Source organism: Agelaius tricolor, unplaced genomic scaffold (genome assembly GCF_023055355.1).
Source record: "Agelaius tricolor isolate 1412-34295 unplaced genomic scaffold, bAgeTri1.0.p SCAF_123, whole genome shotgun sequence".
In the NCBI taxonomy this organism is placed as follows: Eukaryota; Metazoa; Chordata; class Aves; order Passeriformes; family Icteridae; genus Agelaius; species Agelaius tricolor.
In genome coordinates this window covers 169,495-197,406 of record NW_027269383.1, presented here as the reverse complement: position 1 = coordinate 197,406, position 27,912 = coordinate 169,495, and the positions used below count along the sequence as shown (strand labels likewise).

Below are 27,912 nucleotides of genomic sequence, written 5' to 3'. Positions count from 1 at the left end.
TTTTGGGGGATTTGGGGAGGTTTTGGGGGTCCCTGGGCCAATTTTGGGGAGGTTTTGGGGTCCCTGGGCCAATTTTGGGGGGTTTGGGATCGGGTTTTGGGGTCCCTGGGCCAATTTTGGGTCTTTTTGGGGGGTTTTTTTGGGGTCCCTGTTCTGGTTTGGGGGGGGGTTTGGGGGCATTTTGGGGGGCTCTGGGGTCTGGTTTTGGGGGGATTTTGGGGGGTTTGGGTTCTGGTTTTGGGGTCCATGCCCCGGTTTTGGGGTCCCTGTGCCAATTTTGAATCGAGTTTGGGGTCTGGTTTTGGGGTCCCTCTCCTGTTTTTGAGGGGTTTGGGTCCAGTTTTAGGGGGGTTTGGGGGGTTTTGGGGGCGTTTTGGGGGGCTCTGGGGTCTGGTTTTGGGGGGGGGTTTGGGGTTTGGGTTCTGGTTTTGGGGCCCATGCCCCGGTTTTGGGGAGCTTTTAGGGAGGTTTGGGGTCGGGTTTTGGGGTCCCTGTTCCAATTTTGGGGTTTTTTGGGGGGTTTTTGGTGTCCCTGTCCTGGCTTTGGGGGGATTTGGGGAGCTTTTGGGGAGCTTTTGGGGGGATTTGGGGTCTGGTTTTGGGGGGATTTTGGGTGATTTGGGGAGGTTTTGGGGGTCCCTGGGCCGATTTTGGGGGGTTTGGGGTCGGGTTTTGGGGTCCCTGTGCCGATTTTGGGGGGTTTGGGGGTCCCTGTGCCAATTTTGGGGATTTTTGGGTTTTTTGGGGTTTTTGGGGTCCCTGTTCCATTTTTTGGGTGTTGGGGGTCCTTGGACCCCACTGAGTGACCACTCGGACACTGAGTGACCACTGACCATGAGTGACCGCTCAGACACTGAGTGACCGCTCAAAGCACTGAGTGACCACTTGGACACTGAGTGACCGCTCAGACACTGAGTGACCGCTCGGACACTGAGTGACCACTCGGACCCCACTGAGTGACCGCTTGGACACTGAGTGACCACTGACCATGAGTGACCGCTGACCATGAGTGACCCCTCACACACCGAGTGACCGCTCAGCCCCGAGTGACCATTCAGACTCGGGCCCCAGTAACTGCTCGGACACTGAGTGACCACTGACACTGAGTGACCACTGACCATGAGTGACCACTCACTCTGAGTGACCACTCGGACACTGAGTGACCATTCAGATACCGAGTGACCACTCTGACTCTGAGTGACCACTCACCCCGAGTGACCGCTCAGATTCTGGGCCCGAGTGACCACTCAGACCCCAAGTGACCACTCACCCTGAGTGACCATTGGCTCTGAGTGACCACTGACCATGAGTGACCACTGACTCCAAGTCACCACTCACTCTGAGTGACCGCTCAGATACCGAGTGACCACTGACCTTGAGTGATCGCTCAGACACTGAGTGACCACTCACCCCAAGTGACCACTGGCTCTGAGTGACCCCTCACACACCGAGTGACCACTGGCTCTGAGTGACCATTCAGACTCGGGCCCCAGTAACTGCTCGGACACTGAGTGACCACTGACCATGAGTGACCGCTGACCATGAGTGACCACTGGACACTGAGTGACCACTGACACTGAGTGACCATTTGGACACTGAATGACTGCTTACCTCAAGTGACCACTCAGATACCGAGTGACCGCTCTGACCCTGAGTGACCCCTGACCCTGAGTGACCCCGAGTGACCCTGAGTGACCATTGTGACCATTGTGTCCCCTCTCTATCCCCAGTCTGTGGGAAGCGCTATAAGAACCGGCCTGGCCTCAGTTACCATTACAGCCACACCCACTGACCCTGAGTGACCCTGAGTGACCATTGTGACCCTGAGTGACCCTGAGTGACCCTGAGTGACCCTGAGTGACCCTGAGTGACCATTGTGTCCCCTCTCTGTCCCTGCAGTCTGTGGGAAGCGCTATAAGAACCGGCCTGGCCTCAGTTACCATTACAGCCACACCCACTGACCCTGAGTGACCCTGAGTGACCCTGAGTGACCCTCAGTGACCCTGAGTGACCCTGAGTGACCCTGAGTGACCCTGAGTGACCCTGAGTGACCATTGTGTCCCCTCTCTGTCCCCAGTCTGTGGGAAGCGCTATAAGAACCGCCCGGGGCTCAGTTACCATTACAGCCACACCCACTGACCCTGAGTGACCCTGAGTGACCCTGAGTGACCATTGTGACCCTGAGTGACCCTGAGTGACCCTGAGTGACCCTGGGTGACCATTCTGTCCCCTTTCTGTCCCCTCTCTGTCCCTGCAGTCTGTGGGAAGCGCTATAAGAACCGCCCCGGCCTCAGTTACCATTACAGCCACACCCACTGACCCTGAGTGACCCTGAGTGACCCTGAGTGACCCTGAGTGACCCTGGGTGACCCTCAGTGACCATTGTGTCCCCTCTCTGTCCCCAGTTTGTGGGAAGCGCTATAAGAACCGGCCTGGCCTCAGTTACCATTACAGCCACACCCACTGACCCTGAGTGACCCTGAGTGACCCTGAGTGACCCTGAGTGACCCTGAGTGACCATTGTGTCCCCTTTCTGTCCCCTCTCTGTCCCCAGTTTGCGGGAAGCGCTATAAGAACCGCCCCGGTCTCAGTTACCATTACAGCCACACCCACCTGGCCGAGGAGGAAGGGGAGGAGCCGGGGGGGGGCGCGGGGCCCCCGCGCAGGAACCACCACAGGCGTGAGGGGGGAGGGGAAACGGGGGGGAGGGGTTTGGGGGGGGTTTGGGGGGGGGTTTGGGGGCATTTTGGGGGGGTTTGGGGAGGGTCTGTGCCGATTTTGGGTGGGGTTTGAGGAGGGTTTTGGGGGGATCCGGGATGGGTTTGGGGGGTTTGGGGAGGGTCTGTGCTGGTTTGGGGGGCTTTGGGGCGGGATTTGGGGAGTTTGGGGGAGTTTGGGGAGGGTTTGAGGGGGCTTCGGGGGGATTTCAGGGGGTTTGAGATGGTTTTGGGGGGGTTTGGGGGGATTTTGGGGCAGTTTTGGGGGGTTTGAGGTGGGTTTGGGGGGGTTTGGGGAGGGTCTGTGCTGATTTTGGGGGGTTTGGGGAGGGTTCTGGGGGGGTTTTGTGGGGGGTTTGTGCTGGTTTTGGGGGGATTTGGGGAGGTTTTGGGGGGGTTTGGGAGCGTTTGGGGAGGGTTTTGGGGTGTTTGGGGAGGGTCTGTGCTGGTTTGGGGGGGTTTTGAGGGGGTTTTGGTGGGGATTTGGGGAGGTTTGGGGGCGTTTGAGGAGGTTTGGGGGGGTTTGGGAAGGATTTGGGGGATTTGGGGGGATTTTGGGAAGTTTGAGGGGTGGTTTGGGGGGCTTTGGGGGGGGATTTGGGGAGTTTGGGGGAGTTTGGGGAGGGTTTGAGGGGGCTTCGGGGGCATTTCAGGGGGTTTGAGATGGTTTTGGGGGGGTTTGGGGGGATTTTGGGGCAGTTTTGGGGGGTTTGAGGTGGGTTTGGGGGGGTTTGGGGAGGGTCTGTGCTGATTTTGGGGGGTTTGGGGAGGGTTCTGGGGGGGTTTTGTGGGGGGTTTGTGCTGGTTTTGGGGGGATTTGGGGAGGTTTTGGGGGGGTTTGGGAGCGTTTGGGGAGGGTTTTGGGGTGTTTGGGGAGGGTCTGTGCTGGTTTGGGGGGATCTGGGACGATTTTGGGGGGGTTTGGGGGGGGTTGGAGGCGTTCGGGGGATTTTTTGGGGGGATTTTGGGGGCTTTGGGGGAGGTTCTGGGGGGGTTCGGGGGGGTTTCAGGGGGTTTGAGGTGGGTTTGGGGGAGGTTTTGGGGAGGTTTGGGGGGCGTCCGGGAGGGTTTTGGGGGGGTTTGAGGAGGTTTGGGAAGGGTTTGGGGGGGCTTTGGGGACGGTTTGGGGGGGATTTGGGGGAGGCTGAGGGGGTTTGGGGGGGGTTTGAGGGGGTTTGGGAGGTTTGAGGGGGTTTTGGGGGGATTGGGAGGGTCTGGGATGGTTTTGGGGGGGATTTCGGGAGGTTTGGGGGGGTTTGGGGAGGGTCTGTGCTGGTTTGGGGGGGGTCTGGGATGGTTTTGGGGGGAATTTGGGGCGTTTTGGGGGGTTTGAGGTGGGTTTGGGGGAGGGTTTGGGGGGTCTAGGATGGTTTTGGGGGGGTTTTGGGGAGGTTTTGGGAGGGTTTGGAGGGGTTTGGGGAGGGTTTTGGGGGGTTTTGGGGGGGTTTGGTGGACTTCAGGGGGCGTTTTGGGGGTTTGGGGTGGGTTTGAGGGGGTTTTGGGGAGGTTTTGGGAGGGTTTGGAGGGGTTTTGGGTGGGTTTGAGGGGGTTTTGGGGGGTTTGGGGGGGGGTTTGGGGAGGATCTCTGCTGGTTTGGGGGGATGGTCTGGGATGGTTTTGGGGGTGTTTGAGGAGGTTTGGGGGGGTCTGGGATGGTTTTGGGGGGATTTTGGGGGAGTTTTGGGGGGGTTTGGGAGCGTTTGGGGGGGATTTTGGGGGTTTGAGAGGAGGTTTGGGGGGCATTTGGGGGGTTTGGGGGTGGTTGGGGGGGTTTTGGGGAGGGTTGGGGAGGGTCTGTGCTGGTTTGGGGGGGTCTGAGATGGTTTTGGGGGGATTTTGGGGCGTTTTGGGGGGTTTGAGGTGGGTTTGGGGGGGGTCTGTGCTGGTTTGGGGGGGTCTGAGATGGTTTTGGGGGGATTTTGGGGCGTTTTGGGGGGTTTGAGGTGGGTTTGGGGGGGGTTGGGGAGGGTCTGTGCTGGTTTGGGGGGGGTTTGAGGGGGTTTTGGTGGGGATTTGGGGAGGTTTGGGGGCGTTTGAGGAGGTTTGGGGGGGTTTGGGAAGGATTTGGGGGGTTTGGGGGGATTTTGGGAAGTTTGAGGGGTGGTTTGGGGAGGGTTTTGGGGCGGGATTTGGGGAGTTTGGGGAGGGTTTGAGGGGGCTTCGGGGGGATTTCAGGGGGTTTGAGATGGTTTTGGGGGGGTTTGGGGGGGATTTTGGGGCAGTTTTGGGGGGTTTGAGGTGGGTTTGGGGGGGTTTGGGGAGGGTCTGTGCTGATTTTGGGGGGTTTGGGGAGGGTTCTGGGGGGGTTTTGTGGGGGGTTTGTGCTGGTTTTGGGGGGATTTGGGGAGGTTTTGGGGGGGTTTGGGAGCGTTTGGGGAGGGTTTTGGGGTGTTTGGGGAGGGTCTGTGCTGGTTTGGGGGGATCTGGGACGATTTTGGGGGGGTTTGGGGGGGGTTGGAGGCGTTCGGGGGATTTTTTGGGGGGATTTTGGGGGGCTTTGGGGGAGGTTCTGGGGGGGTTCGGGGGGGTTTCAGGGGGTTTGAGGTGGGTTTGGGGGGGTTTGGGGGGGATTTTGGGGCAGTTTTGGGGGGTTTGAGGTGGGTTTGGGGGGGTTTTGGGAGGGTCTGTGCTGATTTTGGGGCGGTTTGGGGGAGGTTTGGGGGGGTCTGGGATGGTTTTGGGGGGATTTTGGGGCGTTTTGGGGGGTTTGAGGTGGGTTTGGGGGGGATCTGTGCTGGTTTTTGGGGGGGCTTTGAGGGGGATTTGGGGGAATTTGGGAGGGATTTGGGAGGGGTTGGGTAAGTTTGGGGGGGCTTTGGTCCCATTTTTGGGGGTCTCTGGTGGTTTTGGGGGGTTCTGGGGGGTTTTTGGGGTATCTGGGCTGGTTTTGGGGGGTTTTGGGGTCTCTGGGCTGGTTTTGGGGTTGTTTTTTTTTTTGGGGGGGCTTCACCCCCATTTTGCGCCTTCCCCTCCCTCAGAGTTTTACAAAGAATTGAACTGGGCCCCCGAAAACCAGCGCAGGAACACAGGTACCCCAAAATCACCCAAATTCACCCCAAATTCACCCCAAAATGCCCCAGATTCACCCCAAAATGCCCCAAATTCACCCCAAATTGCCCCAAAATGCCCCAAATTCAAACCAAAATGCCCCAAATTCACCCGAAATCCACCCCAAAAATCCCCCAAACTCACCCCAAAAATCCCCCAAACTCACCCCAAAAATCCCCCAAATTCACCCCAAAATCCCCACATTCACCCCCAAATCCCCCAAATTCACCCAAAAAATCCCCCAAACTTGACCCAAAATCCCCCAAATTCACCAGAAATTCACCCCAAAAAATCCCCCAAACTCAACCCAAAATCCCCCAAATTCACCCGAAATTCACCCCAAAATCCCCCAAAATCCCCCAAATTCACCCCAAAAATCCCCCAAATTCACCTGAAATTCACCCCAAAATCCCCCAAACTCGACCCAAAATCCCCCAAATTCACCCAAAATCCCCCCAAAGCAGCTCCTGGGGGAATTTTGGGGCGGTTTTGGGCATTTTTGGGGGGGATTTGGGGGATTTTTTTTGGGGTCCCTCCCCCAGATTTTGGGGTTTCTTTGGGGGAACCTCAGGAGATTTTTGGGGTTTTTTTGGGGAGGATTTTTGGGGGGATTTTGGGATTTTATTTGGGTTTTTTTGGGGGGGGGGGTTTGTGGGTTTTTTGGGGTTTTTTGTGGATTTTTGGGGCATTTTTTTGGGGTCCCTCCCCCAGATTTTGGGGTTTCTTTGGGGGAACCTCAGGAGATTTTGGGATTTTTTTGGGGGAGGATTTTTGGGGTGATTTTTGGGGGGTTTTTTGTTTGTTGGTTTTTGGGGTTTTTTTGTGGAGTTTTTGGGGATTTTGGGGGGATTTTTTGGGGGGTCCCTCCCCCAGATTTTGGGGTTCTCTGGGGGGGTTTCTTTGGGGTAGCTCAGGGGATTTTGGGGTTTTTTTGGGGTAACTTTTTGGGGTAACTTTTTGGGTTTTTTGGGGGTTTTTTGTTTGTTTGTTTTTGGGTTTTTTGGTTTTTTTTGTGGATTTTTTGGGGCATTTTTTTGGGGTCCCTCCCCCAGATTTTGGGGTTCTCTCGAGGGGTTTCTTTGGGGGAACCTCAGGACATTTTGGGGTTTTTTTTGGGGTGGCTTTTTATGTTTTTCTTTGTTTGGTTTTGTGGGGTTTTTTTTTGGTTTTTTGAGAGCTGTTTTTGGAGGTTTTGTGGCTTTTTTTTGTGGATTTTTGGGGCATTTTTTTTGGGGTCCCTCCCCCAGATTTCGGGGCTCTCTGGGGAGGTTTCTTTGGGTGAACCTCTGGAGATTTTGGGGTTTTTTTAGGTGGGGACGCTTTTTTTTTTTTTGGTTTTCGGGCATTTCTTGAATCTTTATTTCTTTGATTTTTTTTTTTATTGTTTTTTTGGGATTTTTTGGGACTTTTTTCCCGGGATTTTTCCAGGGTTATTTTTTCGGGGTCCCCCCCACATTTCGGGGTCACCCCCCCACCCCCCCCTTTTTTTTTATTTTTTTTAGGCCGCCCCGCCCCCCCCGGGGCCCCCCCCCGAGGGTCCCTGCGATTTCTGCACGGGGGGAGCGCGGGCCCGGGGCAGCGAGGAGCAGCTGATAGCGTGTGCAGACTGTGGGAGGGCAGGTGGGGACAGCAATGGGGACATTGGGGACATTGGGGACACCATTGGGGACATCATTGGGGACATTGGGGACATTAATGGGGACATTGGGGAGCAGCTGATAGCGTGTGCGGACTGTGGGAGGGCAGGTGGGGACATTGGGGACATTAATGGGGACATCATTGGGGACATTGGGGACATCATTGGGGATATTGGGGAGCAGCTGATAGCGTGTGCGGATTGTGGGAGGGCAGGTGGGGACATTGGGGACATTGGGGACATTGGGGACATCATTGGGGACATCATTGGGGAGCAGCTGATAGCGTGTGCAGACTGTGGGAGGGCAGGTGGGGACAGCAATGGGGACATTGGGGACATTAATGGGGACATTGGGGAGCAGCTGATAGCGTGTGCAGATTGTGGGAGGGCAGGTGGGGACATTGGGGACATTGGGGACATTGGGGACATCATTGGGGACATCGGGGACATCATTGGGGACATCATTGGGGAGCAGCTGATAGCGTGTGCAGACTGTGGGAGGGCAGGTGGGGACATTGGGGACATCATTGGGGACATCATTGGGGACATCATTGGGGATATTGGGGACATCATTGGGGACATTGGGGACATCATTGGGGAGCAGCTGATAGCGTGTGCGGATTGTGGGAGGGCAGGTGGGGACAGCAATGGGGACATTGGGGACAGCAATGGGGACATTGGGGACATTGGGGACATTGGGGACATTGGGGGGATATTGGGGACATTGGGAGCCTTCCCCAAATTCAGGACCCTCAGGGACCCCAAAATCCTCCCCATTGGGGACATTGGGGACATTGGGGGACATTATTGGGGACACCACTGGGGACATTGGGGGATTGGGGACATTGGGGGGACATTGGGGACAATGGGGGGGTTGGGGACATTGGGACATGGGGTGGATTTGGGGACACTGGGGACATTGGGGGAACATTGGGGGGACATTGGGGACATCAATTGGGACATTGGAGGGATTGGGGACATTGGAGGGAATGGGGACATTGGGGGGACATTGGGGACACTGGGGGGATTTGGGACATTAATGGGGTCATTGGGGGGGTTGGGGACATTGGGGCCATTGGGGGGATTGGGGCCATTGGGGGGCCATTGGGGGACATTTCAGACATTGGGGACATCAATGGGGCCATTGGGGTCATTGGGGACATTGGGCACATCAATGGGGTCATTGGGGACACTGGGGGGATTTGGGGACATTGGGGACACTGGGGGGATTTGGGACATCAATGGGGACACCAATGGGGACATCAATGGGGTCATTGGGGACACTGGGGACACCAGTGGGGCCATTGGGGGGACACTGGGGCCATTGGGGACCCTGGGGACACCAATGGGGCCGTTGGGGGGACACTGGGGCCATTGGGGACACTGGGGACACCAATGGTGCCGTTGGGGCCGCGCTGGGGGTGGATTTTGGGCTGATTTTGGGTGAATTTGGGGCCCGGTGCCCCCAGGCCACCCCTCGTGCCTGCAGTTCTCGCTGGCCATGGCGGCGGCGGCGCGCTCGTACCGCTGGCAGTGCATCGAGTGCAAGTCCTGCAGCCTCTGCGGCACGGCCGAGAACGACGTGAGCGAGCCCCAAATCAGCCCAAAATCCACCCAGATCCGCCCCAAAATCCTCCCCAAAATCCACCCAAATCCACCCTAAAATCCTCCCAAAAATGACCCAGATCCGACCCAAAATCCGCCCAAAAATCCGCCCCAAAATCCCCCAGGTCCGACCCAAAATCCACACAAATCCACCCCAAAATCATCCCCAAAATCACCCAGATCTGACCCAAAATCACCCCAAAATCATCCCCAAAATCACCCAGATCTGACCCAAAATCCGCCCAAAAATCCGACCCAAAATCAGCCCCAAAATCCACCCCCAAAATCAGCCCCAGATCGGACCCAAAATCACCCCAAAATCCAACCCAAAATCAGCCCAAAATCACCCCCAAAATCAGCCCCAAAATCAGCCCCAAATCAGCCCAAAATCACCCCAAAATCAGCCCCAAATCAGCCCAAAATCCGACCCAAAATCACCCCAAAATCACCCCAAAGTCAGCCCCAAAATCCACCCAGATCAGCCCCAAAATCACCCCAAAATCAGCCCCAAAATCCACCCCCAAAATCAGCCCCAGATCGGACCCAAAATCAGCCCAAAATCCAACCCAAAATCACCCCAAAATCAGCCCAAAATCACCCCCAAAATCAGCCCCAAATCAGCCCAAAATCAGCCCCAAAATCCACCCAGATCTGACCCAAAAATCAGCCCCAAAATCAGCCCCAAAATCCACCCCCAAATCATCCCCAAAATCACCCCAAAATCACCCCCAAAATCAGCCCCAAAATCCACCCAGATCCAACCCAAAATATGACACAAAATCAGCCCCAGATCGGACCCAAAATCCACCCAAAAATCCGACCCAAAATCACCCAGATCTGACCCAAAATCCACCCAAATCTACCCCCAAATCATCCCCAAAATCCACCCAGATCTACCCCAAAATCCCCCAGATCCGCCCCAAAATCCGACACAAAATCCACCCAGATCTGCCCCAAAATGCACCCAAATCCGCCCCAAAATCCACACGAAATCCACCCCAAAATCCCCCCAGATCCGCCCCAAAATCCGACCCAAAATCCCCCAGATCTGACCCAAAATCCACCCCAAAATCCGACCCAAAATCCCCCAGATCCGACCCAAAATCCGCCCAAAAATCGACCCAAAATCACCCAGATCTGACCCAAAATCACCCCAAAATCACCCCCAAAATCAGCCCCAAAATCACCCCCAAATCAGCCCCAAAATCACCCCAAAATCACCCCAAAATCCACCCAGATCTGCCCCAAAATCACCCCCAAAATCAGCCCCAAAATCACCCCCAAAATCACCCCCAAAATCAGCCCCAAAATCACCCCCAAAATCAGCCCCAAAATCAGCCCAAAATCAGCCCAAAATCAGCCCAAAATCATCCCCAAAATCCCCCAGATCCGACCCAAAATCACCCAGATCTGCCCCAAAATCAGCCCCAAATCAGCCCCAAAATCAGACCAAAATCAGCCCCAAAATCACCCCAAAATCCGACCCAAAATCTGACCCAAAATCCCCCAGACCTGCATCAAAATCCTCCCCAAAATCACCCCCAGATCCGACCCAAAATCATCCCCAAAATCAGCCCCAAATCACCCAGATCCACCCCAAAATCCACACAAATCTACCCCAAAATCATTCCCAAAATCATTCCCCTAATCCACCCCCAAAATCCACCCAAAAATCCGACCCAAAATCATCCCCAAAATCCAACCCAAAATCCCCCAGATCCAACCCAAAATCTGACACAAAATCCACGCCAAAATCATTCCCAAAATCCCCCAGATCTGCACCAAAATCCACCCCAAAATCTGACCCAAAATCATCCCCAAAATCCACCCAGATCGGCCCCAAAATCCACCCAGATCTGACCCAAAATATGACCCAAAATCAGCCCAAAATCACCCCCAAAATCATCCCCAAAATCAGCCCAAAATCACCCCAAAATCAGCCCCAAAATCAGCCCCAAAATCACCCAGATCTGACCCAAAATCCCCCAGATCCGACCCAAAATCACCCAGATCTGCCCCAAAATCATCCCCAAAATCATCCCCAAAATCAGTCCCAAAATCACCCCAAAATCAGCCCAAAATCACCCCAAAATCAGCCCAAAAATCACCCCAAAATCAGCCCAAAATCAGCCCCAAAATCCACCCCAAAATCAGCCCCCAAATCAGCCCCAAATCAGCCCAAAATCAGCCCCAAATCAGCCCAAAATCAGCCCAAAATCACCCCAAAATCAGCCCCAAAATCCACCCAGATCCAACCCAAAATATGACACAAAATCAGCCCCAGATCGGACCCAAAATCCACCCAAAAATCCGACCCAAAATCACCCAGATCTATCCCAAAATCATCCCCAAAATCCACCCAAATCTGACCCAAAATCACCCAGATCCGCCCCAAAATCAGACACAAAATCCACCCCCAAATCTGCCCCAAAATGCACCCAAAAATCAACATTTTCCCTACCAAAATCCGTGGTTTTTTTCTCCAAAAATCCCCATTTTTCCCCAAAAAATCCCATTTTTTTCCCCAAAATCCCCATATTTTCCCCAATCCCCATTTTCCCCAAAATCCCTATTTTTGTTTTTGCCCAAATTTGGGGTTTTTTGCCCCAAATCAGGAGCAGCTGCTGTTCTGTGACGATTGTGACCGTGGGTACCACATGTACTGCCTGAGCCCGCCCATGGCCGAGCCCCCCGAGGGTAAAAATGGGGAATTTGGGCAAATTTGGGCAAATTTGGGACATTTTGGGCATTTTGGGGTTTTTGGGATTTTTTGGGGATTTTTTGGGGATTTTTTGAGGTGTTTTAGGGGGGATTTTTTTGGAATTTTGGGGGGGATTTGAGGTGGTTTAAGGGCATTTTTGGGGGATTTTTGGGGATTTTTTGGGAGATTTGGGATTTTTTGGGGGATTTTTGGAGGGGTTTTGGGGGGATTTTTTTGGGGATTTTTTTAGGGATTTTTGGGGGGATTTGGGATGGTTTTAGGGAAAATTTGGGGGATTTTTGGGGGATTTTTTTTGATTTTTAGGGGGATTTTTGGGGATTTTTTGAGGAATTTTGGGGGGGATTTGGGGGATTTGGGATTTTTGGGGAATTTTTTGAGGGGTTTCGGGAGATTTTGGGGGGATTTTTTTGATTTTTGGGGGATTTTGGGGCATTTTTGGGGACTTTTGGGAGATTTGGGATTTTTTGGGGGGAGTTGTTGGGGATTTTCTGGGGATTTTGGGGAGGATTTGGGGACATTTGGGGTGGGTTTAGAGGGATTTTTTGGGGGATATTTGGGGATTTTTTGGGGATTTTTGGGAGATTTTGGGGGGATTTTTGGGGAGCATTTGGGGGATTTGGGGTGGGTTTAGGGGGATTTTTTAGGGATTTTGGGAGGAAATTTGGAGATTTTTAGGGGATTTTTTGGGGGATTTGGGATGGTTTTAGGGGGATTTTTTTGGGGATTTTGGAGGCATTTCTTGCATTTTGGGGGGAATTTTTGGGGATTTTTTGGGGATTTTTTGAGGGTTTTTGGGGGATTTTTTGGGGATTTTTTGGGGATTTTTTGAGGGGTTTTAGGGGGATTTTTGGGGGATTTTTTTGATTTTTGGGGGGGATTTTTGGGGGGATTTTGGGAGCATTTGGGGTGGTTTTAAGGGGATTTTTGGGGATTTTCAGGGGATTTTTGGGGGCATTTTTGGGGAGCATTTGGGGGATTTGGGGTGGTTTTGGGGGGATTTTTGGGAGATATTTTGGGGATTTTTCAGAGATTTTTTGGGGATTTTTGGGGGATTTTTTGGGTATTTTTGGGGGGATTTTTTGAAGAGTTTTAGGGGGATTTTTTTTATTTTTGGGGGATTTTGGGGGATTTTTTGGGGATTTTTAGGGGGATTTGGGGTGGTTTTAGGGGCACTTTTGGGGGGATTTGGGAGAATTTTCTTGGGATTTTGGGGGAATTTTGGTGGAAATTTGGGGATTTTTGGGGGGATTTATTTTGGGAATTTTTGGGGGATTTTTAGGGAGATTTGGGATGGTTTTAGAGGGATTTTTTTTTTTCAGATTTTTGGGGGGATTTTGGGGGGAATTTTTTGGATTTTGAGGGGATTTTGGGAGGAATTTTGGTAGGAATTTTTGGGGGATTTTTTGTGATTTCTGTGGGAAATTTGGGGGGTTTTAGGGGAATTTTTGGGGATTTTTTGTGATTTTTGTGGGAATTTTGGAGGAAATTTGGGGATTTTTGGGGGGATTTGGGGTGGTTTTAGAGGGATTTCGGGAGGGATTTTAGGTGGATTTTTTCGGGGATTTTGGGGGGGATTTGTGATGTATTTATGCCAATTTCCCCCACCATCATTTTGGGCTGAAATCCGGCGTTTTTGGCCGCAGGAGCTGGAGCTGCCACCTGTGCCTGAGGCAGCTGAAGGAAAAGGCCTCGGCCTTCATCACCCTCACTTAGGGGGGACCCCAAAACCTCCCCGGAAAAACCCCGAAAATGACGAAAAACCCCCGAAAATGACGAAAAAAACCCCAAAAATGACAAAAAACCCCAAACCCTCCCCAAAAAAACAAAAAACAAAAACCTCGAAAAGCCATAAAAGAGCTGGGGGGGGGAGGGGGAAGTTCCATGAGGGGAGGGGGCGGGGCCACGGAGCGTTGCATGATGGGAAAATTGGGGGGGGGGGGCCCTCAAACCCCGCGTGGATTTTTGGGGTTTTTTTGGGGTTTTTTGGGGTTTTTTTTGGGGGGGGTTTTTTGGGGGGTTTTGGTGTTTGTTTAATGGGGTTTTTTTTGGGGGGGGAGGGGTTTTTGGGGTCTCCCCCCCCACCCCCCAAATTTTGGGGTCCTCCCCCCCCGCCGTGTGTCGTGGTCGGTTCTGTGCTGTGGTGTCCGTGCAGTAAAATTGGGGGCGCCCCCGCCTCCCCCCCAAACCCAGAGTGAGCAGAGAACGGATTTGGGGGAAATCGGGGGAATTTGGGGAAAATTGGGGAGTTTGGGGGGAAATTGGGGGAATTTGGGGGGAAATTGGGGGAATTTGGGGGGAAATTGGGGGATTTTGGGAAAAATTGGGGGGGAATTTGGGGTGAAATTGGGGAGAAATTGGGGGGAATTTGGGGAGAAATTCCAGGAAAATTGGGGGAATTTGGGGGAGAAAATTGGGGAGATATTGGGGAGAAATTGGGGGAATTTGGGGGGAAATTGGGGGAATTTGGGGGGAAATTGGGGGATTTTGGGAAAAATTGGGGGGGAATTGGGGTGAAATTGGGGAAAAATTGGGGGGAATTTGGGGTGAAATTGGGGAGAAATTGGGGGGAATTTGGGGAGAAATTCAGGAAAATTGGGGGAATTTGGGGAGAAAATTGGGGAGAAATTGGGGAGAAATTGGGGGGAATTTGGGGAGAAATTGGGGGAATTTGGGCTGAAATTGGGGAGAAATTGGGGGAGAATTGGGGGAGTTTGGGGGAAAATTGGGGGAATTTGGGGTGAAATTGGGGTGAAATTGGGGGAATTTTTGGGGGTCCTGCTGGGATTTTAGGAGAAATTGGGGGAGTTTGGGGAGAAATTTTGGGGAGAAATTGGGGGAGTTTGGAGAGAATTTGGGGAGAAATTTGGGGAATTTGGGGTGTAATTGGGGAATTTTGGGAAAACATTGGGGGGAATTTGGGGTGAAATTGGGGGAGATATTGGGGAGAAATTGGGGGGAATTTGGGGAGAAATTCAGGAAAATTGGGGGAATTTGGGGAGAAAATTGGGGAATTTGGGAAAAACTCAGGGAATTTGGGGAGAAAATTGGGGAATTTGGGGAGAAATTGGGGAATTTGGGAAAAATTCAGGGAATTTGGGGTGAAATTGGGGAGAAATTGGGGGAGTTTGGGGGAAAATTGGGGGATTTTGGGGAGAAATTGGGATGAAATTGGGGGAATTTTTGGGGGTCCTGCTGGGATTTTGGGAGAAATTGGGGGAGTTTGGGGAGAAATTGGGGGAATTTGGGGCAGAATTTAGGGAGAAATTTGGGGAATTTGGGAGAAATTGGGGGATTTGGGGAAAAATTCAGGGAATTTGGGGTGAAATTGGGGAGAAATTGGGGGGAGAAATTGGGGGAATTTGGGGAGAAATTGGGGGAATTTGGGAGAAATTGGGGAGAATTGGGGGAAATTGGGGTGAAATTGGAGGGAAATTGGGGGAGATATTGGGGGAATTTGGGGAGGGGGAAGGGACGGGAATTTGGGGGGAAATTGGGGGATTTTGGAAAAATTGAGGAGAAATTGAGGGAGAAATTTGGGGAGAAATTTAGGGAATTTGTGGGGGAAATTGGGGGAATTTGGGGAGGAAATTGGGGGGAGTTTGGGGGGAAATTGGGGGGAATTTGGGGCAGAATTTGGGGGGAAATTCGGGCATTTTGGGGGGGAAATTGGGGGAGTTTGAGGAGAAATCGGGGGAAATTTGGGGGGAATTTGGGGAGAAATTGGATGAAAATCCGTGGAATTTGGGGGGAATTTGAGGGAAATTGGGGGAATTGGGGGCAAAATTTGGGGCATTTGGGGAGAGGGAAGGGGCGGGAATTTGGGGAAAAATTGGGAAGAAATTGGGGGAGTTTGGGCCGAAATTGGGGGATTTGGGGAAAAATTGGGGGAAAATCGGGGAATTCGGGGAGAAATTGGGGGAAAAATTGGGGGAGAAATTGGGGGAGTTTGGGGGGAAATTTGGAGAAATTGGGGAGAAAATTGGGGAATTTCGGGAAATTGGGGGAGATATTGGGGGAATTTGGGGAAAAATTGGGGAATTTGGCAGAAATCCGGGGATTTTGGGGAGAAAATCTGTGAATTTTGGGGAGAATTTGGGGGGAAATTGGGGAGAAATTGGGGGATTTGGGGAAAAATTGGGGGAAAATTTGGGGGAATTTGGGGAGGGGGAAGGGGCGAGAATTTGGGGAGAAATTGGGGGATTTTAGGGAAAAATCGGGGAATTTTGGGGGGAATTTTGGGAGAAATTAGAGGAGTTTGGGGAGAAAAATTGGGGTGAAATTGGGGGAATGTGGGAGGGGGAGGGGCGGGAATTGAGGGGGGAGGGGCAGGAATTTGGGGAGGGGGAGGGGCAAGAAGGAACCGGAAACTGGGAGGGAAACGCCCAAAATTTGTGGAAAAAAGCCCCAAAATTGCCCCAAACGGCCCCAAAACGGCCCCGAAACGGAGCAGGACCCCTGTAAAACAACGGCCCAGGGCTCATTTTGGGGCAAATTTGTTCAATTTTTGGGCAAAATGGGTCCAAAATGGAAGAAAAATGTCATTTTTTGACAAAAGGGGTCAAATTAAGGGGAAAAAATGCAGGTTTTGGGTCAAGATTGGGGTGAAATGGTTCAGTTTTGGGCAAAAAGGGTAAAAATTGGGCGAATTTGTTGATTTTTGGGGCAGACTGGGTAAAAATGGTCAAAATTGTTCGTTTTTGGGGCAAAATTGGGCAAAAATGGATCAGTTTTGGTGAATGGGATGGAAATTGGGTGAAATCGTTGATTTAGGGGGAAAAAATGGGTCTGGATTGGGCAAACTGGTGATTTTTAGGCAAAATGGGGGAAAATTGGGGGCAAAGTGTTCGTTTTGGGGCAAAAATGGGATTTTCAGGGACAAAATAAATCAAAATGGGGCAAAAATGGCTCATTTTGAGGGGAAGATTGGGTGAATTGGTTTATTTTGGGTCAAAATGGGGCAAGATTGGGAACCAAAACGCCAATTTTGGATCAAAATCGGGAGAAATTGTTCATTTTTGGGGCAAAGTGGCGGATTTTTGGTCAGGATTGTGTGAAATGTTTCATTTTGGGGCAAATTGAGTCAATTCTGGGCAGGATGGCTCATTCTGGAGTAAAATTTTGGGGAAAATTACCCAGATTTTGCTAAAAATGCAGTGTTTGAGGGGATTTTACGCAAATCCGGCAGCTCCAGGGGGGTTTTGGGCCCGGGGAGGGGCTCGAGGGGTCCCTCCCCCGCCCTCATCTGCTCCGGAGGGGTCGCGGGAGCTGCGAATTCCCAAATTTTGGGGTTTTTTCCCCAATTTTGGGGCCCCGCTGGGGTGTCCAAGATGGCGGCGGTACACACAAGATGGCGGCGGCGAATCCAAAATGGCGCCCGCGGTCGCTGCCGCACTCAAGATGGCGGCGGCGCGCTCAAGATGGCGGCGCCGCCAGTGTGGAAACACCCAAGATGGCGGCGCCCACTCGCCAAAATGGCGCTTTGCGCATGCGCAGTGGTTTCTCCGCCTTACTGGGCGTGGCCATCCCCGTCTCGACCAATGAGTGTGAGGCGCGCGTTGCCATGACAACTGGATGCGGAAAGCGGTGACGGCGCATGCGCAGTCGTGGCCCGGGCAGGGAACGGGTGAGCGAACGGGGCGCGGGATTTTGGGGGGAAATTTGGAAATTTTGGGGAATTTTGGGGCGATTTGGGGGCAATTTGGGGTGGGACGAGGGGTGAGGGAGGGGGAGATGGGTGGGAATAACGGGAGGGGGTGACGGAGCGGAGATTTGGGGATTTTGGGGCGTTTTGGGGAATTTTGGGGATTGGGAGGGATTTATGGGAAATTTTGGGATTTTGGGGGACTTTTTTGGGGGGATTTTGAGGGATTTTGGGGGGATTTTGGGGAGAATTTGAGGGATTTTTGGGGCGAATATTTGGGATTTTTGGGGCGAATATTTGGGATTTTGGGGGCGGATTTTGGGGATTTTTGGGGGATTATGGAGAGGTTTTTGGAATTTTTGGCGGCATTTTGGAATTGGGGGGAGTTTTTGTGGATTTTTTGGGGGATTTTTTGGGGGATTTGAGGGAGATTTTCAGGGGGATTTAGGGAATTTTTGGGGTGGATTTTTGCGGGGAAATTTGGGGGGATTTTTGGGTTTTCGGGGTGCATTCGGAGGAATTTTTGGGTTGGATTCGGTGGAATTTTTGGGGGTTTTTGGGGGGATTTTTTGGGGTTTTTGTAGTGGATTCGGGGGAATTTGGGGGGATTTTTTGGGGGCTTTGGTGGGGATTTTTTTGGGGTTTTGGGCGTGGATTCGGGGGATTTTTGGGGGATTTTTTGGGGGATTTTTGCAGCAATTCGGGGCGATTTTTGTTGGCGATTTTGCTGATTTTCAAGGGGGGGGGATTTGGGGGATTTTTGGGGTGCATTTGGGAGAATTTCTTGAGGGATTTTTAGGGTTTTTTGGGGGGATTCGGGGGAATTTTTGGGGGGGATTTTTTGGGGGTTTTTGGGGTGGATTTGTGGGAATTTTGCAGGGATTTTGGGGATCTTGGGGGGATTTTTTGGGGGATTTTTGCGGCAATTGGGGGGGCGATATTTGGTGGTTATTTTGCTGATTTTCGGGGGATTTTTGGGGGTTTTTGGGGGTGGATTCCGGGGAATTTTTTGGGGGGATTTTTTGGGGATTTTTGGGGTGGATTCGGGCGAATTTTGCAGGGATTTTGGGGCGATTTTTGGTGGCGATTTTGCTGATTTTTGGTGGGGATATTTGGGAGATTTTTTGGGGTTTTTTGGGGTGGATTCAGGGGAATATTTGGGGGATTTTTGGGTTTTTCAGGGTGGATTCGAGGGAATTTTTGGGGGGATTTTTGGATTTTTTGGGGTGGATTTGGGGGGATTTTTGCAGCAATTTGGGGGGGATTTTTTGGGGGTTTTTGGGGTGGATTTGGGGGGAATTTTTGGGGGTTTTTTTGGGATTTTTGTGGTGGATTCAGGGGAATTTTGCGGGGATTTTGGGGATCTTTGGGGCATTTTTGGGGGGATTTTTGGGGGTTTTTTGGTGGATTCGGGAGAATTTTTGGGGGGATTTTTTGGGGGTTTTGGGGTGGATTTGGGGGAATTTTTGGGGGGATTTTTTGGTGTTTTGGGGGGATTTTTTGGGGGTTTTTGTGGTGGATTTGGGGTAATTTTGCAGGGATTTTGGAGATCTTGGGGGGATTTTTTGGGGGATTTTTGGGGTGGATTCGGGGGAATTTTTGGGGGGATTTTTTGGGATTTTTGGGGTGGATTCGGGGGAATTTTTTGGGGATTTTGGGGGCGATTTTTGGGGCGATATTTTCTGGCTGTTTTGCTGATATCCCGGGGGTATTTTTGGGGTGAAGCCCGCAGGTTTTGGGGTCCCCATGGCGGAGCTGCACCTCTTTGGGCAGATCGAGGGGCGGCAGCGGCTTCGCCGAGCGGCGCCTGTTCTGCAAATGGGGCCTGCACGCGGGTGAGGAGGGGATTTGGGGGGACTTGGGGGATTTGGGGGGATTTGGGGGGATTTTGGGGGGTCCTGGGGGGATTGAGAGGGGATTTTGGAGGGATTTTGGGGGGGTTTAGAGGGGGATTGTGGGGATTATGGGGGGATTTTGGGGGCATTCTGGGGGATTTAGAGGGGATTTTGGGGGTCCTAGAGGGGATTTTGGGGGGGGATTTGGGGGTTCTAGGGAGGATTTTGGGGGGATTGAGAGGGGATTTGTGGGGGATTTTGGAGGATTTTGGGGGTCCTGCTGGGGATTAGGGGGGTCCTAGGGGGGATTTTGGGGGGATTTTGGGGGTCCTAGGGGGGTGTTGAGGGGATTCAGGGGGATTTTGGGGGGATCCTGCTGGGGATCTGGGGGGTCCTAGGGGGGATTTAGAGGGGATTTGGGGGAATTCTGGGGGGTTTTGGGGGATCCTAGAAGGGATTGAGGGGATTTGGAGCGGATTTGGGGCATTTAGAGGGGATTTTGGGGGTCCTAGGGGGGATTTTTGGGGGGATTTTGGGGGGTCCTAGAGGGGATTTTGGGGGGGATTATGGGGGGGATTTTAGGGGGGATTTTGGGTGGGATTGAGGGGATTTAGATGGGATTCCGGGGGGATTTTGGAGGGATTTTGGGGGGGTTTAGAGGGGGATTGTGGGGATTATGGGGGGATTTAGGGGGGATTTTGGGGGCATTCTGGGGGATTTAGAGGGGATTTTGGGGGGATTTGGGGGTCCTAGAGGGGATTTTGGGGGGGATTTGGGGGTCCTAGTGGGGATTGAGGGGATTTTGGAGGGATTTTTGGGGGGATTTTGGGGGATTATGGGGGTCCTAGGGAGGATTTGGAGGGGATTTTGGGGGGATTTTGGGTGTCCTAGATGGGATTTTGGGGGGATTCTGGGGTGTTTTGGGGGGCATTTGGGGGTCCTAGTGGGGATTTTGGGGGAATTTGGGGGATTTTAGGGGATTATGGGGGTTCTAGGGGGATTTTGGGGGGATTTAGAGGGAATTTTGGGGGAGATTTGGGGTCCTGGGGGGATTTAGAAGGGGATTTTGGGGGATTTTAGGGACATTGAAGGGATTTAGAGGGGATTCTGGGGGTCTTGGGGGATTTTGGGGGGATTTGGGGGGGATTTGGGGGAATTGAGGGGATTTTGGGGGTCCTGCTGGGGATTTGGGGGGATTTTGGGGGGATTTAGAGGGGATTTTGGGGGGATTTGGGAGTATTTGGGGGTCCTAGGGAGGATTTAGAGGGGATTTGTGGGGATTTTGGGGGTCCTAGGGGGGATTTTGGGGCGTTCTGGGGGGATTTTGGGAGGATTTGGGGGTCCTAGGGAGGATTTAGAGGGGATTGAGAAGGGATTTGGGGGATTTTGGGGGGGTCCCAGAAAGGATTGAGAGGATTCTGGGGGATTTTGGGGGTCCTGGTGGGGATTTGGGGGGTCCTAGAGGGGATTTAGAGGGGATTGAGAGAAGATTTTGGGGGACTTGGGGGGGATTTAGAGGGGATTTGGGGGGGATTTAGAGGGGATTTTAGGGGGATTCTGGGGATTTGGGGGGATTTGAAAAAGATTTTGGGGGGATTTGGGCGTCCTAGGGGGGGTTGAGGGGGATTTAGAGGGGATTTTGGGTGGGATTGAGGGGATTTGGGGGGATTCTGGGGATTTTGGGGGTCCTAGAGGGGATTTTGGGGTCCTAGTGGGGATCGAGGGGATTTTGGGGGAATTTGGGGGACTTTAGGGGGGATTTTGGGGGATTATGGGGGTTCTAGGGGGGATTTAGAGGGGATTGAGAGGGGATTTTGGGGAGAATTCTGGGGGATTTTGGGGGTCCTGCTGGGGATTTGGGGTGTCCTAGGGGGGATGTAGAGGGGATTTGGGGGGATTCTGGGGATTTTGGGGGTCCTAGAGGGGATTTTGGGGGATTTTGGGTGGATTTTGGGGGTCCAAGGGGGGATTTCGAAGGGGATTTTGGGGGATTTTAGGGGGATTGAAGGGATTTAGAGGGGATTTTGGGGGGATTCTGGGGGATTTTGGGGGGATTTGGGGGGATTTAGAGGGGATTCTGGGGGTCTTGGGGGAGATTTGGGGTAATTTTTGGGTGATTTTTGGGGTGACGTGGGGTGATTTTTAGAGTTATTTTGGGGTAATTTCAGGCGATTTGGGTTATTTAGGGTCATTTTTGGGGTGATTTTGGGGTAATTTCAGGTGATTTTGGGGTGAATTTTGGTGATTTTCAGATGATTTCAGGTGATTTTGGGTGATTTTGTTGTGAATTTTGGTGATTTTGGGGTGAATTTGGGTGATTTTGGTTTATAGAGTGATTTAGGGTTATTTTGGGTGATTTGGTGTGAATTTAGGTGATTTTGGGGTAATTCCAGGTGATTTTGGGGTGATTTTGGGGTGAATTTTGGTGATTTTGGGGTGAATTTTGGCGATTTTGGGTTCCCAGATGCAGCCTGGACGCTCCTGGCCAGGGCAGGGATCTGGGGTGGTTTTGGGGTGAATTTAGGGTTATTTTGGGTGATTTGGGGGTAATTCCAGGTGATTTTTGGGGGGTATTTTTGGGGTTATTTTTGGGGTGAATTTGGGTGATTTTGGGGTAATTTCAGGTGATTTTCAGGTGATTTTTGGGGTGAATTTTGGGGTGATTTTTGGGGTGAATTTTGGTGATATTTGGGGTAATTGGGGTGATTTTCAGGTGATTTTTGGGTGAATTTTTGGGGTGAATTTTGGCGGTTTTGGGGTGAATTTTGTGGTGAATTTTGGTGATTTTTGGGGTGAATTTTGGTGATTTTGGGGGTTATTCTGGGTGAATTTTTGGGGTGAATTTTGGCGGTTTTGGGGTCCCCAGGTGCAGCCTGGACGCTCCTGGCCGGGGCAGGGTCGGGGCAGACGCAGCTCGATGACCCCCAGGTGGACGAGGGCCGCGCATTGGGGGCACCCGCTGGACCTGCACCTGGCCACCAGGGGGCTCCAAGGTGACACTGGGGACATTGGGGACACTCAGTGACACCTGGGGACACTGGGGGCACCCGCTGGACCTGCACCTGGCCACCAGGGGGCTCCAAGGTGAGGGGACACACCTGGGACATTGGGGACATTGGGGACACACCTGGGACATTGGGGACACACCTGGGACATTGGGGGCACCCGCTGGACCTGCACCTGGCCACCAGGGGGCTGCAAGGTGACACTGGGGACATTGGGGACATTGGGGACACTCAGTGACACCTGGGACATTGGGGACATTGGGGGCACCCGCTGGACCTGCACCCTGGCCACCAGGGGGCTGCAAGGTGACACTGGGGACATTGGGGACATTGGGGACACCTGGGGACAGCCACTGACACCTGGGACATTGGGGGCACCCGCTGGACCTGCACCTGGCCACCAGGGGGCTCCAGGGTAACACTGGGGACATTGGGGACACCCCTGGGGACACCCCCAGGGCTCTGCAAGTTGGGGACACTTGGGGACAACTGGGGACACCGAGACCCCCTGTCCCTGACCCCCCATGGCCCTGACAGTGTCCCTGAACCCCCCCAATGTCCCCCCAATCCCCTCAATGTCCCCATTGCTGTCCCCAGGGTGGCCGAAGCTGCTGCTGCAGGTGTGTCCCCAATGATGTCCCCAATGTCCCCAAGTCCCCTCAATGTCCCCAATGCTGTCCCTGTGTCCCCAGGGTGGCCGAAGCTGCTGCTGCAGGTGTGGCCCCAATGTCCCCAATGTCCCCAATCCCCTCATTGTCCCCATTGTCCCCAATGTCCCCAATGTCCCCAATGTCCCCAATTCCTCAATGTCCCCAATGTCCCCAATGTCCCCATTGCTGTCCCCAGGGTGGCCGAAGCTGCTGCTGCAGGTGTGGCCCCAATGTCCCCAATCCCCTCATTGTCCCCATTGTCCCCATTGTCCCCAATGTCCCCATTGCTGTCCCCCAGGGTGGCCGAAGCTGCTGCTGCAGGTGTGGCCCCAATGTCCCCAATGTCCCCAATCCCCTCATTGTCCCCATTGTCCCCAATGTCCCCATTGCCCCAATCCCCTCAATGTCCCCAATGTCCCCATTGTCCCCAGGGTGGCCGAAGCTGCTGCTGCAGGTGTGGCCCAATGCTGTCCCCAATGTCCCCAATGTCCCCATTGCTGTCCCCAGGGTGGCCGAAGCTGCTGCTGCAGGTGTGTCCCCAATGATGTCCCCAGTGTCCCCCAATGTCCCCTCATTGTCCCCATTGTCCCCAGGGTGGCCAAAGCTGCTGCTGCAGGTGTGGCACGTGGACGCCTGGGGCCGGCGGGGCCTGGCCGGTTACGGCTCCGTGCCCGTGCCCAGCGCCCCCGGGTGGCACCGCCTGGCCTGCGCCACCTGGCGGCCGCGGGGGACGCGGCGCCAGCGCCTGCTGGGCACGGGGGCGCCCGAGCTGTGCATGCCCGAGGCCACCGTGACCGGCCCGGGGGACAGGTTCAGGCTGAGGACAGAGAGCGCGGGGACGGTGACACTGGAGCTGGGAGTGATGGCACGGAACATGGCACGGTTTGGGGTGGCACTGTGACATTGGGGACATTGGGGACATTGGGGACACCATTGGGGTAATGGGGACAGGTTCAGGCTGAGGACAGAGAGCGCGGGGACGGTGACACTGGAGCTGGGAGTGATGGCACGGAACATGGCACGGTTCGGGGTGGCACTGTGACATTGGGGACATTGGGGACATTGGGGACACCATTGGGGTAATGGGGGACACCATTGGGGACACCATTGGGGACATGGGGACGGTGACACTGGAGCTGGGAGTGATGGCACGGAACATGGCACGGTTCGGGGTGGCACTGTGACATTGGGGACATTGGGGACATTGGGGACACCATTGGGGTAATGGGGACACCATTGGGGACACCATTGGGGACATGGGGACGGTGACACTGGAGCTGGGAGTGATGGGCACGGAACATGGCACGGTTCGGGGTGGCACTGTGACATTGGGACATTGGGGACATTGGGGACACCATTGGGGTAATGGGGACACCATTGGGGACACCATTGGGGACATGGGGACGGTGACACTGGAGTTGGGAGTGATGGCACGGAACATGGCACGGTTCGGGGTGGCACTGTGACACCACTGGGGACACCATTGGGGACACCATTGGGGACACCATTGGGGACATGGGGACAGGTTCAGGCTGAGGACAGAGCGCGCGGGGACGGTGACACTGGAGCTGGGCGTGATGGCACGGAACATGGCACGGTTCGGGGGTGGCACTGTGACACCTTTGGGGACACCATTGGGGACATTGGGGGACACCATTGGGGTAATGGGGACACTGGGGACACGGGGCACAGTGACATTGCTGGAGCCATTGGGTACATTGGGGACACCATTGGGTACATTGGGGACACCATTGGGGACACTGGGGACACTGGGGACATGGAGCACGGTGACGCTGCTGGAGACACTGGGGACACCATTGGGGTATTGGGGACACCATTGGGGTGGCACTGTGACACTGCTGGGGACACGGGGGTGGCACTGTGACACCATTGGGGACACTGTGACACCATTGGGGACATTGGGGTGGCACTGGGGACAGGGATTGGGGACACTGTGACACCATTGGGGACACGGGGGTGGCACTGGGGACATTGGGGACACTTTGACACCATTGGGGACATTGGGGTGGCACTGGGGACAGGGATTGGGGACACTGTGACACCATTGGGACACGGGGGTGGCACTGGGGACATTGGGGACATTGGGGTGGCGCGGGCTGAGATTTTTGGGGTCACCTTGAGGATGTTTGGGGACACCCTGGGGACATTCAGGGTCACACTGGGGACACCAGGATGGGGACATTGGGGTCACCTTGGGGACATCGGGGTGACCCCTGGGGTGTCAGGAGGTGGCACCTGGGGGGGGGGGGGGGGGGGGGTCCCCAGGCTGTGGGGGGAGGGGACAGCGCTGGTGACATCCCCAAATTGTCCCCTCCCCCCTCAAATTGTCCCCTCCCCCCCCAGATTGTCCCCTCCTCCCCCCAGAATTTGTGACCCCCCCAGAATTGTCCCCCCCCCCCATTGTCCCCTCTCCTTTGTCCCCAATAAAATTTTTGTCACCAAACGGCCCCAGGTGACAATTGAGGGGGGGGGAGGGGACAATTTTTGGGGGGAGGGGACAATTTTGGAAGGGGGTGGGAACAATTTTTGGGAAGGGGGAGGGGACAATTTGGGGGAGGTGGGGACAATTTTGGGGAGGGGGTGGGGACAATTTTAGGGGGGTGACAATTTTGGGGAGGGGACAATTTGGGAGGGGACATTTTGAGGGAGGGGAGGTGACAATTTGGGGGCTTGGGGACAATTTTGGGGAGGGGGGACGTGACAATTTTGGGGAGGGGGTCGGGACAATTTTTGGGGAGGGGTGGGGACAATTTTGGGGGGGTGTGACAATTTTTGGGAAGGGGGAGGTGACAAATTTGGGGGCTTGGGGACAATTTGGGGGAGGGGAGGGGACAATTTGGGGGAGGGGGAGGTGACAATTTTTGGGAAGGGGGGAGGGGACAATTTTAGGGGGGTTGGGGACAATTTGGGGGCTTGGGGACAATTTTGGAAGGGGGTGGGGACAATTTGGGGGGGGACAATTTTTGGGGGGCTTGGGGACAATTTTGGGGAGGGGGTGGGGGCGGGGTCTTGAGACCCCTCCCCAATTTTTGGGGGGGTCCTGGGCGGGAGGGGGTGGGGGGAGGGGTGGGGGCGTGGCCGCCCCTCCCCCATTTTGGGGGGGTCCTCCCTGTGCCCCTCCCCCCCCCCCGGGGCTGCCCCTCCCCCCCCCACCGGAACCGTCCCAGACGCGGAGGCGCCGCTGCCCCCCCCATCCCCTCCCCTCCCCCCCCCGGCCGTGGACTCAGTTTCCCTTCCCCTCCCCCCCCCTTCCCCTCCCCCCCCCTTCCCCCCCTTCCCCTCCCCCCCCCCCCCCCGGGCGGCGTTTCCTGGGTGGGGCCCGGCGGCAAAATCGGGCGAAAAAGCGGCGAAATCGGGCAAAAAAGGGACAGAAAAGGGCAAAAAAGGGACAGAAAGGGACAGAAAGGGACAGAAAGGGACAGAAAGGGACAAACCGGGACCACCCGGGACAAACCGGGGCCACCCGGGACTGGGCAGGGACAGAGCGGGGACAAAGCGGGACCGGCCAGGGACCACCCGGGACAAACGGGAAGGGCCGGGACCAAGCGGGACCAAGCGGGACAAGCAGCAAAGGACACCCGGGACAAACCGGGACAAACCGGGGACAAACCCGGGACAAAGCCGGGACAAACCGGGGACAAACCCGGGACAAAGCCGGGACAAAGCCGGGGACAAACCCGGGACAAAGCGGAACTGCCCGGGCCAAGCCGGGAGCGCCGAGGAGAAGCGGGGAGGAGCCGGGACCACCCCGGGACAAACCGGAACCGGTAGGGGACGACCGGGACCAGCCGGGATAAGCGGGGAAAAACCGGGAAAAACTGGGAAAAAACGGGATAAAACCGGGAAAAAACGGGGAAAACCGGGAAAAAAACGGGAAAAAACCGGGGAAAACTGGGATAAAACCGGGAGAAAACGGGGAAAACCGGGAAAAAAACGGGAAAAACCAGGATAAAACCGGGAAAAACTGGGATAAAACTGGGAAAAAAACGGGAAAAAAACGGGAAAAACTGGGATAAAACCAGGAAAAAACCGGGGGGAGCAACCCGGGACACCCGGACCGGGACATGGGAAGCGGAACTGAGCCCGGGAGGGGAAACCCGGGCGGGGTGTCCCGGGTTAAGTCCCGGTTTTAAGGGGGGTTTATCCGGTTCTAAGAGAGTTTATCCCGGTTTTAGGGGGTTTAATCCCGGTTTTAGGGGGTTTAATCCCGGTTTTAGGGGGTTTATCCCGGTTTTAGGGGCTTTCATCCCGGTTTTGGGGGGATTTAATCCCGGTTTTGGGGGGGTTTATCCCGGTTTGGGAGGATTTGATCGCGGTTCAGGAGTTCAGTGCTGTACCGGGGGGCGTGTCCCGGTTCCAGGGGAGGTTATCCCGGTTTTGGGAGGATTTATCCCGGTTTTGGGGAGGTTATCTCAGTTTAAGGAGGATTTATCCCGGTTTTAGGGGGCGTGTCCCGGTTTTAGGAGGATTTATCCCGGTTTTGGGAGGATTTTTCCCGATTTTGGGGAGGTTATCCCGGTTCTGTGAGGTTTATCCCAGTTTTGGGAGGATTTATCCCAGTTTTAGGGGGGTTATCCCGGTTTTGGGAGGATTTATCCCGGTTTGGGGAGTTTATCCCAGTTTTTGGGAGGATTTATCCCGGTTTTAAGAGGATTTATCCCGGTTTTAGGGGGCGTGTCCCGTTTCTAGGGGAGGTTATCCCGGTTTCAGGAGGAGTTATCCCGGTTTTGAGAGGATTTTTCCCGATTTTGGGGAGGTTATCCCGGTTCTGTGGGGTTTATCCCAGTTTTAGGGGGTTTATCCTGGTTTTGGAAGGATTTATCCCGGTTTTGGGGAGGATTTATCCCGGTTTTAGGGGGCGTGTCCCGTTTCTAGGGGAGTTATCCCAGTTTTAGGGGGATTATCCCGGTTTTGGGAGGATTTATCCCGGTTTTGGGGAGGTTATCCCGGTTCTGTGGGGTTTGTCCGGGTTCTGTGGGGTTTGTCCCGGTTCCAGGGGAGTTTATCCCGGTTCTGTGGGGAGTTTATCCCA

At 54.1% G+C, this 27,912-nt stretch overlaps 2 protein-coding genes and 1 long non-coding RNA gene across 7 annotated transcripts in view; 2 read left to right on the top strand and 1 right to left on the bottom strand.

The window, feature by feature from the left end:
* LOC139586544 (zinc finger protein neuro-d4-like) overlaps positions 1-13,536 on the top strand; it is a 32,716-nt gene extending 19,180 nt beyond the window's left edge. The window contains 7 exon segments of the mRNA XM_071420052.1: positions 2,555-2,680; positions 5,696-5,746; positions 7,268-7,292; positions 7,294-7,385; positions 8,871-8,983; positions 11,622-11,704; positions 13,372-13,536. Coding sequence (XP_071276153.1) covers positions 2,555-2,680; positions 5,696-5,746; positions 7,268-7,292; positions 7,294-7,385; positions 8,871-8,983; positions 11,622-11,704; positions 13,372-13,441 — 560 coding nt within the window. The 3' untranslated portion in view covers positions 13,442-13,536.
* Positions 13,537-19,115: 5,579 nt separating this feature from the next.
* B9D2 (B9 domain containing 2) lies at positions 19,116-23,760 on the top strand. Its single transcript, XM_071420050.1, is given in 5 exon segments — positions 19,116-19,145; positions 19,147-19,204; positions 22,071-22,141; positions 22,143-22,197; positions 23,453-23,760. Coding segments are annotated over 5 exon segments (522 nt in total).
* On the bottom strand, positions 22,088-22,775 carry LOC139586543 (uncharacterized). 5 transcript variants are annotated; one of them, XR_011677838.1, is made up of 3 exons: positions 22,597-22,775; positions 22,332-22,486; positions 22,088-22,232 (listed from the first exon to the last, which is right to left on the bottom strand). It is a non-coding gene; the product is annotated as an uncharacterized lncRNA (long non-coding RNA). The 5 variants fall into 5 exon arrangements; XR_011677839.1 differs by having other exon boundaries at positions 22,088-22,241; positions 22,352-22,486; XR_011677840.1 differs by having other exon boundaries at positions 22,352-22,486.
* Positions 23,761-27,912: the final 4,152 nt, after the last annotated feature.